The sequence below is a fragment of the Dendrobates tinctorius genome, unplaced genomic scaffold (genome assembly GCF_039654945.1).
Source record: "Dendrobates tinctorius isolate UK_male_01 unplaced genomic scaffold, ASM3965494v1 ptg000036l, whole genome shotgun sequence".
Lineage (NCBI taxonomy): Eukaryota > Metazoa > Chordata > Amphibia > Anura > Dendrobatidae > Dendrobates > Dendrobates tinctorius.
The window spans coordinates 42,384,116-42,397,110 of NW_027361704.1; the positions used below are offsets into that span (position 1 = coordinate 42,384,116).

Consider the following 12,995-nt stretch of genomic DNA (forward strand, 5'->3'; position numbering starts at 1 on the left):
GAAGTTTTGAGGCTTGTCTCTGTGCTGTTTTGCTTATTGCAGGAAAGATACTTTGTAGCATTTGTGCAGTAATGGCTTTCTTATAGCGACTCAGCTCATTTTTCTTCAAGTGCCTCTTGAAACAGCCACACCACTAGTTTTCAGAGAGTCCACTATTTCAGCTGATGTTATTTGTGGGTTTTTCATGGCATCCCGAACAATTTTCACGGCAGTTGTCGACAAAATTTTTGTTGGTCTACTTAACCATGGTTTTGTTCTTACAGAGCCCCTGATTTTTCATTTGTTAATCACTGAATGCTGCTAATGGCATTCTCAATTCCTTGGATATCTTTTTGTATCCCTTTCCTGTTTTTATACAGTTCAACTACCTTTTCCCGTAGAAATTATTTTGCTTTCACCATGACTCTCAATCCAGAAACATCAGTGGCTGGATGAAAGATGCAAGAGTCTGTCTGGATCACAGAAACTCGCTCAGCTTTTAATCTATGATGTTCTTGGTAGCCCTTATAACCTTGACCAATCTGCTTGTGTCTGCTACAGGGAAGCACGTTCTACCCCCTGTACTGCCATTATAGGATGAAGAGGCAGTAGTCTCAAAGTGGAGACGGCAAAAAAAAAAAAAGCACTAAGTCGAAAATTGGCTAGGGATGCTGTGTACTTACTTGAAAAGGGTATGTAGGGCTGTCTTTTAAACTCTTGTAAAACATGCTATTAACAAGACTATTGCCATTGTTGTCGTACATCAGGTTGTAATGATTTTTAGACCAAGAAAAGCAAGACTAACAAATACAAATGTGAACATAGCTCTAGTCCATTGAAGCACATCCAACTTAGAGCCAAAATGTGTTGTCTACATCCAGCATGGCCATAGGCCCTCTATACCATAGTAGTAATATGGCTTTGCTTCAACCCTACTGAAAAATATAGCTGCCAACAATACAAAAATATACAAAAAGAATTACTTTTTAATCATTTACCGTATATACTTGAGTATAAGCCGATCCAAGTATAAGCTGAGGCACCTCATTTTGCCACAGAAAACTGGGTAAGCTTATTGATGCGAGTACGTATAAGCCGGGTATGCATGGCTCCCAGGTCCCCTATCCTACTCACCCTCCAGCGTGCCCTCGCAGCATCTCGATTCCGGCTTCCAGCAGCACTTCCGGCGTGGTCACGTGGCATGCTCTTTAAAGTAATGAATATGCGCTCCATGCCTATGGGAGCGGAGATGCATACATATTCATTACCTTAATGAGCGGTACCACATGATGTCCCAGAAGTGCTGCTGGAAGCCGGAACCATCGAGAAGCTGAAAAGGTGCCGGAACCACTGAGATGCTGTGGGGGCATGCTGGTGGGTGAGGATGTCTTCTGGAAGCTGGTGGCTGTCACTGTGCACTGCTGTAAGAGAAATCAATATTCATTTCTCTTTAGCAGCGGCACAGGCTTTAGCCGCAGCCGCCGGCTTCTGCCTCCTGTGACCTGCTGCTCCCCCTCCCTCGCAGTCTTTCTGGACAATTGATATGTGTATAAGCCGAGGGGGGCTTTTGCAGCACAAAAAAAAATGTGCTGAAAAATAGGGAATTTTGCGTACTCACCGTAAAATCCTTTTCACCGAGCCAATCACTGAGGGACACAGACAGTGGGTGTTATGCTGCTGGCCACTAGGAGGACACTAAGTAAACCAGAAAAAAAAATTAGCTCCTCCCCTGCAGCATACACCCTCTCGCTGGCTGAGATTTCTCCAGTTCGGTGAAAAAAGCAGTAGGATCATGAACAGTCAATAATAACCATAACTAAGTCAAAGCCTAAGAATGCTACAGTGAGCCAATAGACTAAACAGGATGGGTGCTGTGTCCTCCAATGATTGGCTCGGAGAAAAGGATTTTACGGTGAGTACACAAAAATCCCTATTTCTCCTACGCCTCATTGGGGGATACAGACAGTGGGACGTCCTAAAGCAGTCCCTGGGTGGGGAGCATACATCTGCTAATACCCCATGTACCACTGAGTCAACAGTGAGGTACTGCCGATTGCAGGCTGCATCTGCAGAGGCCTGAGAATGAATTAGGAAATGTTTGTAAAGGTATGGAGGCTGGATCAAGTCGCAGCCTAGCGGACAGGCCTGAGAATGAAATTGGTAATGTTTTGTAAAAAGTATGCAGACTGGACCAAGTCGCAGCCTTGCAGACCTGTTCTGCCGAGGCCTGGTGCCGAATGGCCGAAGAGGCGCCCACTGACCAGGTAGAGTGCGCCTTAATCCCCACTGGGACAGGCGCGTTCCTGATACAGTACGACTATTGAATCGCCAGGGGAATCCACCTGGCTAGCGTTGCTTTGACACAGCTAGACCCTTCCTATGCCCCTCTGGAAGCATGAATAGGACATCTGACTTGTGGAAGGGAGCTGTCTGCGAGATGTACAGTCTCAGCGCCCTAACCACATCCAGGGTGTGAAGGGCCTTCTCAATGCGATGGACTGGCGCTGGACAAAAGGAAAGGCAAAACAATTTCCTCGTTGAGATGGAAAGAGGAGACGACCTTGGGCAGGAAGGACGGGGACGTCCTGAGAACTACCTTTTTCTGATGAAAAATTCAGGAATGAAGAACGGCATGACAGAGCTGCCAATTCCAAAAACTCGTCTGATTGACGTAATTGCCACTAGAAAGAACACCTTCCAAGAGAGGACGGACAGTGACACGTCCTGCGGCGGTTCGAAAGGAGCCTCCTGTAAGGCCCCGAGAACCAGGTTAAGGTCCCATGATTCCAATGGCCTTCTATCAGGAGGCGCCACATGGGAAACTCTCTGAATGAACGTCTTGACCTGAAGTTTGGTGGCAATTCTGTGTTGGAAAAGCATTGACAAAGCTGAAATTTGGCCCTTGAGCGAGCTAAGCGCGAGGCCTTATTTTAAACCAGATTGAAGGAATTCCAATATGGCCGGAATGGAAAAACACCAGAGGTGATCGACCATGATCCTTGCACCACAAAAAGGTTTTCCAGGTGCGGTGATAGATGCACATGGACACAGGCTTCCTAGCACTAATCATGGTGGAAATCAAGTCGTGAGAGAACCCAGCCTGTGCTAAAATCCAGGATTCAACGGCCACGCCGTCATAGACAGGGCCCCGGAGTTCTGTTGCGCTTGCCCTCGTATCCATGGAGTACCGACCGTAAGGGAACCAACGTCAGAGGAATGAGCCCCATTCGTCACAAGAAAGTGAACAGGGAGGTATACGCTGCGTGCTTGCCCGTTGTTGGTTCGGGGGAGAGCGGGCCGTAGAAAGGAACAGTCGCCCCCTTCACTCCGTTAATTAAAAAATAGGGATTTTTGTGTACTCACCGTAAAATCCTTTTCTCCGAGCCATTCATTGGGGGACACAGACAGTGGGTGTTATGCTGCTGCCACTAGGAGGACACTAAGCAAACCAGAAAAAAGTTAACTCCTCCCCTGCAGTATACACCCCGTCACTGGATGAGATATCTCCAGTTCAGTAAAAAAAGCAGGAGCTTAAACAGTCAACAATAACGAACTATGTCAAAACCTAAGAATGCTACAAATGAGTCAGTAGGCTAAACAGGGCGGGTGCTGTGTCCCCCAATGAATGGCTCAGAGAAAAGGATTTTACGGGGAGTACACAAAAATCCCTATTTCTCGTACGCCTCGTTGGGGGACACAGACAGTGGGATGTCCTAAAGCAGTCCCTGGGTGGGGAGCATACATCTGCTAATACCCCATGTACCTCTGAGTTAAGACTGAGGTACTGCCAATTGCAGGATGCGTCTGCCAAGAGCTGTATCTGCAGAGACCCGAGAATGAAATTGGTAATGTTTTGAAAAGGTATGCAGACTGGACCAAGTCGCAGCCTTGCAGACCTGTTCTGCCGAGGCCTGGTGCCGAATGGCCCAAGTAGTATGAACAGGGCATCTGACTTGCAGAAGGGAGGCGTCCACGAGATGTACCGTCTCAGCGCCCTAACCACATCCAGGGTGTGGAGGGCCTTCTCAATACGATGGACTGGCGCCAGACAAAAGGAAGGCAAAACAATTTCCTTATTGAGATGGAAAGAGGAAACGACCTTGGGCAGGAAGGAAGGGGACGTCCTGAGAACTACCTTGTCCTGAAGAAAATTCAGGAACGGAGAACGGCAGGACAGAGCTGCCAATTCCGAAATTCGTCTGATTGACGTAATTACTAATAGAAAGACCACTTTCCAAGAGAGGATGGTCAATGACGCGTCCTGCAGCGGTTCAAAAGGATCCTCTTGTAAGGCCCAGAGAACCAGGTTAAGGTCCCATGGTTCTAATGGCTTTCTATAACGAGGCGTCACATGGGAGACTCCTTGAATAAACGTCTTGACCTGAGGTTTGGTGGCAATTCTTTGTTGGAAAAGCACTGATGAGGCCGAAATTTGGCCCTTGAGCGAGCTAAGCACGAGGCCTGATTTTAATCCGGATTGAAGAAACTCCAATATGCCCGGAATGGAGAACACCAAAGGGGACCGACCATGATCCTTGCACCATGAAAAGAAGATTTTCCAGGTGCGGCGATAGATACAGGCTTCCTAGCACTAATCATGGTGGAAATGACGTCGAGAGAGAATCCAGTCTGTGCTAAAATCCAGGATTCAACGGCCATGCCGTCAAAGACAGGGCCCCGGAGTTCTGGTGGTAAATCGGGCCCTGAGAAAGCAGATCCGAGCGATCTGGAAGTTGCCAGGGGACGTCGGCGACTAGCTGTATTAGTTCTGTATACCATGCTCGGCGCGGCCAATCTGGCGCGACTAGGATCACTGGTACCCCCTCCGCTCTGATCTTCTTGATGACCCTCGGAAGCAAGGGAAGAGGGGGAAAAATGTACGGGAGCCGGAACCGGTGCCATGGCAGAACTAGGGCGTCCGCTCCAATGGCGCATGGATCGCGCGATTGGGCAATGAACCGAGACACCTTGTTGTTTAGCCCGGAGGCCATGAGGTTCACATCCGGAGTCCCCCAACGAAGACAGATCTGGTGAAATACTTACGGATGAAGAGACCACTCTCCTGAGGCAATGCCTTGGAAACTGAGAAAATCTGCCGCCCAATGTTCTACGCCGGGGATGTGAATTGCTGAGATGGGTGAATGGTTGGACTCTGCCCAATGGAGGATGTGACTCACTTCGAGCATGGCCATCCTGCTCCGGGTACCTCCCTGGCGGTTGTTATACGCTACAGCAGTTGCGTTGTCTGATTGAATCCTGATGGGGTCACCTGCGAGGAGATGGTGGAAACTCCGTAGAGCAAATCTGATCGCTCGTATCTCCAAAATGTTGATGGGGAGACGTGATTCTCGGGTTGACCAACGACCCTGTGCCATGTGGTGATGAAAGACCGCACCCCAGCCGAGAAGACTTGCGTCGGTGGTTACTACCAACCATCTTACTGGGAGAAAAGACCTCCCTTGATTCAGGGAGGACCTCAGAGTCCACCACTTGAGGGCTTGCCTGACCCGCAGTGTTATGAATGGGTCACCGAGGAGGAAAACAAGACCAAGCCAAGTCACAGAAAACCACAGAGGTTGGTAACTACGCGGATTGCAGACCCCTGATCCTAACCACACAACTAACAGCAGCCGTGGAGCGTACCTACGATGATTCTAGACGCCTCGTCACAGCCAGAGGACTAAATAAGCCTAAAGCAAGAAAAGGGGAAATCTAAAACTGCCCCAGAGCAGACCCCAAAGGAAAAGACAGCCCCCACACATGTATTGACGGTGAGACAAGATGAAAACACGAACACAGGTAGGAAAATAGGCTGAGCAAACAATGGGGCCCACACTAGCTAGAAAGGACAGGAAAGGAAAGATACTGTCTGCAATCACGCCAAAAAACCCTACAAAATTGTCCAACACTTCTGATAGCAAAAAATAACCTGAAGTCACTAGACTTCTCCCACTATATCAGCACTCTGGCATATTCTGAGAACAGAGCAAAAAGAGGCCAATCTAATCAGGGACAAAAAGCAAACTGGCACATAGTGACATAAGAATGGAAATTCAGCACAGCCCCAGCCGGGGCTGGCTGACCACACAAAAAACTGAATAGACCAAACCAAATGTGAACATTAGCAAAGACAACTGAGCTTGAGAAGGCCGGAACTGAGCTGGAAACTAAGACCTCAGGAGGCAGGAAAAAAATCACCAGCATGGGAATAGGGAGTCGGCTGTCTTAATTCCAGTCTGAGACTCCAGATGTCCACTCCTCTTCTTCATTATCAGGTGGCAGGTCTCTGTTAATTAGATCAGCTTCACTACCTCCTGTCACCACCAGAGGGAGCCCGGAAAGAGAACTCACAACTCCTCTGTCAGCACAACCAGCTCCCTCACCAGAAACCAGAGGCAGACCAGAAAATGAGTTCACAACACGCAGGGACAGAAGGATCCGACAGTCCAGGGAGAACGGGTTCTTGTCCCAAGCTGACAGCAACGCATGTTTTAAGGGATGGAGATGGAACTGTGCAAACGGAACTGCTTCCATGGCAGCCACCATTTTCCCAAGAACTCTCATGCTGAAACGAATGGAGTGAGAAGCTGGACGGGAAAGAGTCCGCACTGCCTGTTGTAAGGCTTGCGTCTTTTCCGGAGGGAGAATGACCAACCCGCGGGAAGTGTCCAAGATCATTCCTAAAAAGGAAATTTGCTGAGCCGGTTTGGGGAAGACTTTGCGAAGTTTATCTTCCACCCCAGGCATGAAAGTGTATTTACTGTTATCTCCACAGATTCTTCGCAGGCTGAAAGGAACAGACCCTTGATGAGCAGGTCGTCCAGATACGGTAACACTACTACTCCCCGAGAGTGGAGAATGGCCATGACAGCCGCCATGACCTTGGTAAAGACCCTGGGGGCAGTGGCGAGTCCGAAGGGCAAGGCCAAAAACTGGAAGTGTTCCTCATGAATTGCAAAACGCAGGAACTGCTGGTGAGACGGGCAGATCGGAATGTGAAGGTAAGTGTCCTTGATGTCGATGGATGCTAGGAACTCTCCTTTTTCCATGGAAGCGACCACTGATCGGAGAGATTCCATTCAGAATCGCCGAACCGTGACAAACTGATTTAATAGTTTGAGATCCAGAATGGGTCGCATCGTGCAGTCTTTCTTTGGAACCACAAAAAGGTTTGAATAAAATCCTCAACCTCTCGTGATGAGGGACCGGAATGATGACTCCGTCCCTTAAGAGGGCCTGAACAGCCCGAAGGAAGGCTCTTGTCTTTCCCTTGGGCAGAGAGGAAAGGAAAAAGAGAGTTGGAGGGGGAGCGGAAAACTATCTTGTATCCGGAGGACACCAGCTCCCTGACCCACTTGTCGTGGACGACCGCGAGCCAGGTGTGGCTGAAGAAAAGTAGGCGGCCGCCTACCTTGTCGGCGTCCGCCGGATACGGCAACAAGTCATTGGGTAGATCTATGAGACCTGGCTCCCTTGGAACCAGAAGCCCTAGGTCTGGGTTTCCAAGGGCGGTTAGGTCTGTACGAGACCTGGGAGCCTCTGTCTCCGCGCGTAGACGGACCTGATCCGGAAGACACAGTAGAGGATGACCAACCGGAGTTGTTGCGAAAGGGACGAGCAGCTCTTTGTTGAGGGAGGAATTTACTTTTGCCCCCCGGTAGCATCAGAAATGAGCTGATCTAGTTTCTCTCCAAAAAGACGACCCGTTTGAAAGGGGAGAGAAGTCAAGGATCTTTTAGATGCAGCATCCGCCCGCCAGTCGCAGAGCCATAGGGCTCTTCTAATGGAGATCGCGTTAGCGACAGTTTGAGCAGCACAATTGGCGGCATCAAAAGAGGCGTACACTACAAAGTCCACTGCGTGAATTATCTGCCTGGCGACCGTGGTTGCTTCCGGAGGAAGATTGGTGCCCTGGAAGGAAGTCCGGATGGCTGGTAAATAACCTGCGCACACGCTTGGTTTTCTTAAGTGAAATAGGATGTGCTGGAGCGGGAACATTATCCTCATCCAACTTCAGAAACTTCAGAAACCTGTTAACTGATTTTATAAGAGAATCAAGCGACTCTTGATCAGTTGGGGGATTCTGAGGGGCAAGACATGTCAGAATCAAATTCAGAGTCGTGCTCGCTGAGAACTCCAGGAGAGGGAGAGCGAGAGACAGGAGTCGCAGATGCAGAAGCGAGAATGGGGCTAGGGGGAAGCGTCATGGGTCCACTTTTTAGAGCCCCGACCATCCCATGAATGAGTACGGCCCCTGCTGGTGGACGGTTCCCGTTCGACGCCAGAGCCTTCCTCGAGGGGTAAGGACGCCTTCTGGCTTAAAGAGCCCTCCCGGAGGGAGAATATAGCCTGGGTCAGAGACTCCACCGAACGTGACAGGGACGCAGCCCACTCAGGGGTACTAAACGCAGGAGACCCGTCAGCAGCGGCGGCGATTGAGTGCAGGTCGGGGCGCAGGCCGGGTCGCAGTCACTGCATAACGGATTAGTCTGTGCACTAGGTAAGGCAGACTTGCAAGAGGTACACACGGTAAAAAACGCAGTGTGCTTTTTAGCAGCCCGTTTCGCTTCTTTAGAATGAGACATAGCGCTCCTGAAAGGGTTAACGGCAAAGTCTGCTGCAGCTGCAGGGAACGTGTCGGGAAGGGGTTAAGCTTTAATCTGAGGGAAGATACAGCTTACCCGGTCCTATGCTGTGTCCCCTGGGAGGAATGGCGGTGGCCTTGCGGTGTCACCCGGTATCCGGCAGAATGCTCGCCTCACAGCTCGCATCCAGAGCAGGTTGAGGTAAAAGGACATGGCCCCCAAGACTAGGATTGCACGTCTCGTCAGGATGGGAGGCGCCAAGGCAAGGGGGCGGCGCCAATAGCACGGGCGGCGCTATTCAAATTGCGGCCTAGCAGGCCGGAAAGGCTGGGGGCTAAATTTTTGAACCTACCCAAGGTAGGCGCCGGTGGGCAGGCTGGGGCGGCGCTATTTAAACTGCGGCCTAGCAGGCCGCCAAGCCGGGGACTAAATTTTTCGGGCTACCCACGGTAGCGCCGAGGGGGGGGGGGTGGGTGGGCGGTGCACCGCCGCTGACGCTGCATCAGCGCTTCTCCCGGGGGACAGGATCCGACCCCATACCTCTACTCCAGTGCTCAGCGCTGTCCGACCATCCATGCAGGCTCTCATCCTCCAAGGATGATTTAGCAGAGCTGGAGTAGTTCTTAAAGGGGCCATGCTCAATCTATCCTCCCTATGATAAGAGGATGGAGAGCTATGGGGCTGATTCAGGGTCTACGTAAGCGCTGTCCAGTCTTCTCCATTACGTGCGCCTGCCCTCATATCCGTGGATTACCGGGCGCAAGCATCATCGCCAATGCTAGAGGAATCAGCCCCAAACGTCGCAGGAAAGTGTACGTGAAGGGTTACTCCACGTGCTTGCCTGTTGTTGGTTCAGTGGAGAGCGGGCCGTAGAAAGGAACCGTCGCCCCCTTCACTCCGTTAATTAAAAAATAAAAGTTTACAGAAAAATACAAAAATAAAATAAAAACGGTGGGGTCTGAAACCAGACCCAAGTGCCTCCTACAGACACTAAGCATGAACTGGAGATATCTCATCCAGCGACGGGGTGTATACTGCAGGGGAGGAGCTAACTTTTTTTCTGGTTTGCTTAGTGTCCTCCTAGTGGCAGCAGCATAACACCTACTGTCTGTGTCGCCCAATGAGGCGTAGGAGAAATAAAAATTTACAGAAAATTCAAAAACAAAATAAAAACGGTGAAGTCTGAAGCCAGACCCAAGTGCTTCCTACAGACACTAAGCAAAGAACTGGAGAAATCTCAGCCAGCGAGAGGGTGTATACTGCAGGGGAGGAGCTAACTTTTTTTCTGCTTTACTTAGTGTCCTCCTAGTGGCCAGCAGCATAACACCCACTGTCTCTGTGTCCCCCAATGAGGCGTAGGAGAAACTAGGCTTATACACGAGTATATACGTGTTTAAAATCAAGGTTTCGATTTATAGGATGAAAGTAATTCCCAAATATAATATGAACACAAACCTGATTAGGTGTTAAGTTGCGTGGATTTCTTCACATCTCCAAGCATGTCCTATTCGCAATATAATAACAAATGATTCCATATACTCACACTGACATCCTTGTCTTTATCTTCTTCTTTATCTTCTTTTTTCTTTTCCTTTATTGCCTCTGAAACGTCAGTTTTTTCTACAGATTTTGCCCTGGAAAAAAAAAATAAAAAATAGTGAATATGTAAAAATTTGGAAAAAAAAAACAAAAATTAAAAGCGGTTGTCTCCTAAAGATAATCTTTGCCTGACTAATTAGAGTATATGGGATTTCATAAGAACAGGACCCTCCTCTATGAGCGAGGGTGCAGTGAATGACTATTAACCCCTTTCTGTCATGTGACATACTATCTCGTCCATGTGGCCTGGGACTTAATTCCCAGGGACGGGATAGTACGTCACAGCGATCAGCAGCGCCCACGTGGTGAGCGCCGCTGATCGCGGCCGGGTGTCAGCTGATTATCACAGCTTACACCGGGCACAATTCCAGCCAATTTTGCATTGAAAAAGTCAAACGGCGCTCCTTCCCTTCTGAGCTCTGCCATGCGCCGAAACAGCAGTTCCCCCCCACATATCAGGTATCAGCGTACTCAGGACAAACTGCACAATAACTTTTGCAGTCCAATTTCTCCTGTTACCCTTGGTAAAATAAAAAAAATTGAACCTGAAGTATTTTTTTTGTGAAAAAAAGTTAAATGTTCATTTTTTTTTTTGAATATTCAAAAAATTCCTGACGCACCTGAAGGGTTAATAAACTTCTTGAATGTGGTTTTGAGCACCTTAACCCCTTCACGACCTATGACGCCTACGTAGGCGTCATGAAACGCAGTGCCCAAACGACCTATGACGCCTACGTAGGCGTCATGCTATAAATAGCCCCCCTGCGGGTCGGGTGACCGGGGTCACTGAAAGGTCACCCGACCCGCACACAAAGGACCCTTCAGAGTTAACACCTGGGGGTGTGGCTTAGCCCCCACGTGCCTACGATCGCTCTGATTGGCTGTTAAAAGTGAAACTGCCAATCAGAGCGATTGTAATATTTCACCAATGAAAATTGGTGAAATATTACAATCCAGCCATGGCCGATGCTGAAATAGCATCGGACATGGCTGGACACCGAGACCCGACCCCCCCCCACACCGACTGACGGCACCGATCGGCTGCCGCCACCTTCTGACGGCACCGATCGGCAGCCGCCGTCATGATCTGCCCCCCCCGCCTTCTCTCCGCCCCCCCAGCCCTCCGATCATCCCCTCTCACCCTCCGATCACCCCCTCACCCTCCTTTGTGCCTCCGATCTCCCGCTATCCGTCCCGGTGTCCTGCCGTCCAGCGTCATGGGCGCCGCCATCTTGCAAGATGGCGGGCGCATGCGCAGTGCGCCGAATCGAATCTGCAACGCTGCAGATTCATTCATTTATTTTGATCACTATGATAAACTTTCATAGCGATCAAAATAAATAAAAAGTAAATCATCGCCCCCTTTATCACCCCCATAGGTAGGGACAAATAATAAAATATATATATTTTTTTTTTCCATTAGGGTTAGGTCCAGGGCTAGGGTTAGGGCTAGGGTTGGACTAGGGGTTAGGGTTGGACTAAGGCTTAGGGTTGGACTAAGGCTTAGGGTTGGACTAAGGCTTAGGGTTGGACTAAGGCTTAGGGTTGGACTAAGGCTTAGGGTTGGACTAAGGCTTAGGGTTGGACTAAGGCTTAGGGTTGGACTAAGGCTTAGGGTTGGACTAAGGCTTAGGGTTGGACTAAGGCTTAGGGTTGGACTAAGGCTTAGGGTTGGACTAAGGCTTAGGGTTGGACTAAGGCTTAGGGTTGGACTAAGGGTTAGGGTTGGACTAAGGGTTAGGGTTGGACTAAGGGTTAGGGTTGGACTAAGGGTTAGGGTTGGACTAAGGGTTAGGGTTGGACTAAGGGTTAGGGTTGGACTAAGGGTTAGGGTTGGACTAAGGGTTAGGGTTGGACTAAGGGTTAGGGTTGGACTAAGGGTTAGGGTTGGACTAAGGGTTAGGGTTGGACTAAGGGTTAGGGTTGGACTAAGGGTTAGGGTTGGACTAAGGGTTAGGGTTGGACTAAGGGTTAGGGTTGGACTAAGGGTTAGGGTTGGACTAAGGGTTAGGGTTGGACTAAGGGTTAGGGTTGGACTAAGGGTTAGGGTTGGACTAAGGGTTAGGGTTGGACTAAGGGTTAGGGTTGGACTAAGGGTTAGGGTTGGACTAAGGGTTAGGGTTGGACTAAGGGTTAGGGTTGGACTAAGGGTTAGGGTTGGACTAAGGGTTAGGGTTGGACTAAGGGTTAGGGTTGGACTAAGGGTTAGGGTTGGACTAAGGGTTAGGGTTGGACTAAGGGTTAGGGTTGGACTAAGGGTTAGGGTTGGACTAAGGGTTAGGGTTGGACTAAGGGTTAGGGTTGGACTAAGGGTTAGGGTTGGACTAAGGGTTAGGGTTGGACTAAGGGTTAGGGTTGGACTAAGGGTTAGGGTTGGACTAAGGGTTAGGGTTGGACTAAGGGTTAGGGTTGGACTAAGGGTTAGGGTTGGACTAAGGGTTAGGGTTGGACTAAGGGTTAGGGTTGGACTAAGGGTTAGGGTTGGACTAAGGGTTAGGGTTGGACTAAGGGTTAGGGTTGGACTAAGGGTTAGGGTTGGACTAAGGGTTAGGGTTGGACTAAGGGTTAGGGTTGGACTAAGGGTTAGGGTTGGACTAAGGGTTAGGGTTGGACTAAGGGTTAGGGTTGGACTAAGGGTTAGGGTTGGACTAAGGGTTAGGGTTGGACTAAGGGTTAGGGTTGGACTAAGGGTTAGGGTTGGACTAAGGGTTAGGGTTGGACTAAGGGTTAGGGTTGGACTAAGGGTTAGGGTTGAATTTAGGGTTAGGGTTGAATTTAGGGTTAGGGTTGAATTTAGGGTTAGGGTTGAATTTAGGGTTAGGGTTGAATTTA

At 49.5% G+C, this 12,995-nt stretch overlaps 1 protein-coding gene across 2 annotated transcripts in view; it reads right to left on the bottom strand.

Annotated features, from left to right (window-relative positions):
- Nucleotides 1-12,995, bottom strand: part of DDX46 (DEAD-box helicase 46) — a 209,972-nt gene that overhangs the window by 155,713 nt on the left and 41,264 nt on the right. For both annotated transcript variants that reach the window (XM_073573810.1, XM_073573808.1), the window contains exon 4: nucleotides 10,108-10,198. In XM_073573810.1, the coding sequence (XP_073429911.1) occupies nucleotides 10,108-10,198 (91 nt within the window). The remainder of the gene's footprint in view (nucleotides 1-10,107; nucleotides 10,199-12,995) is intronic.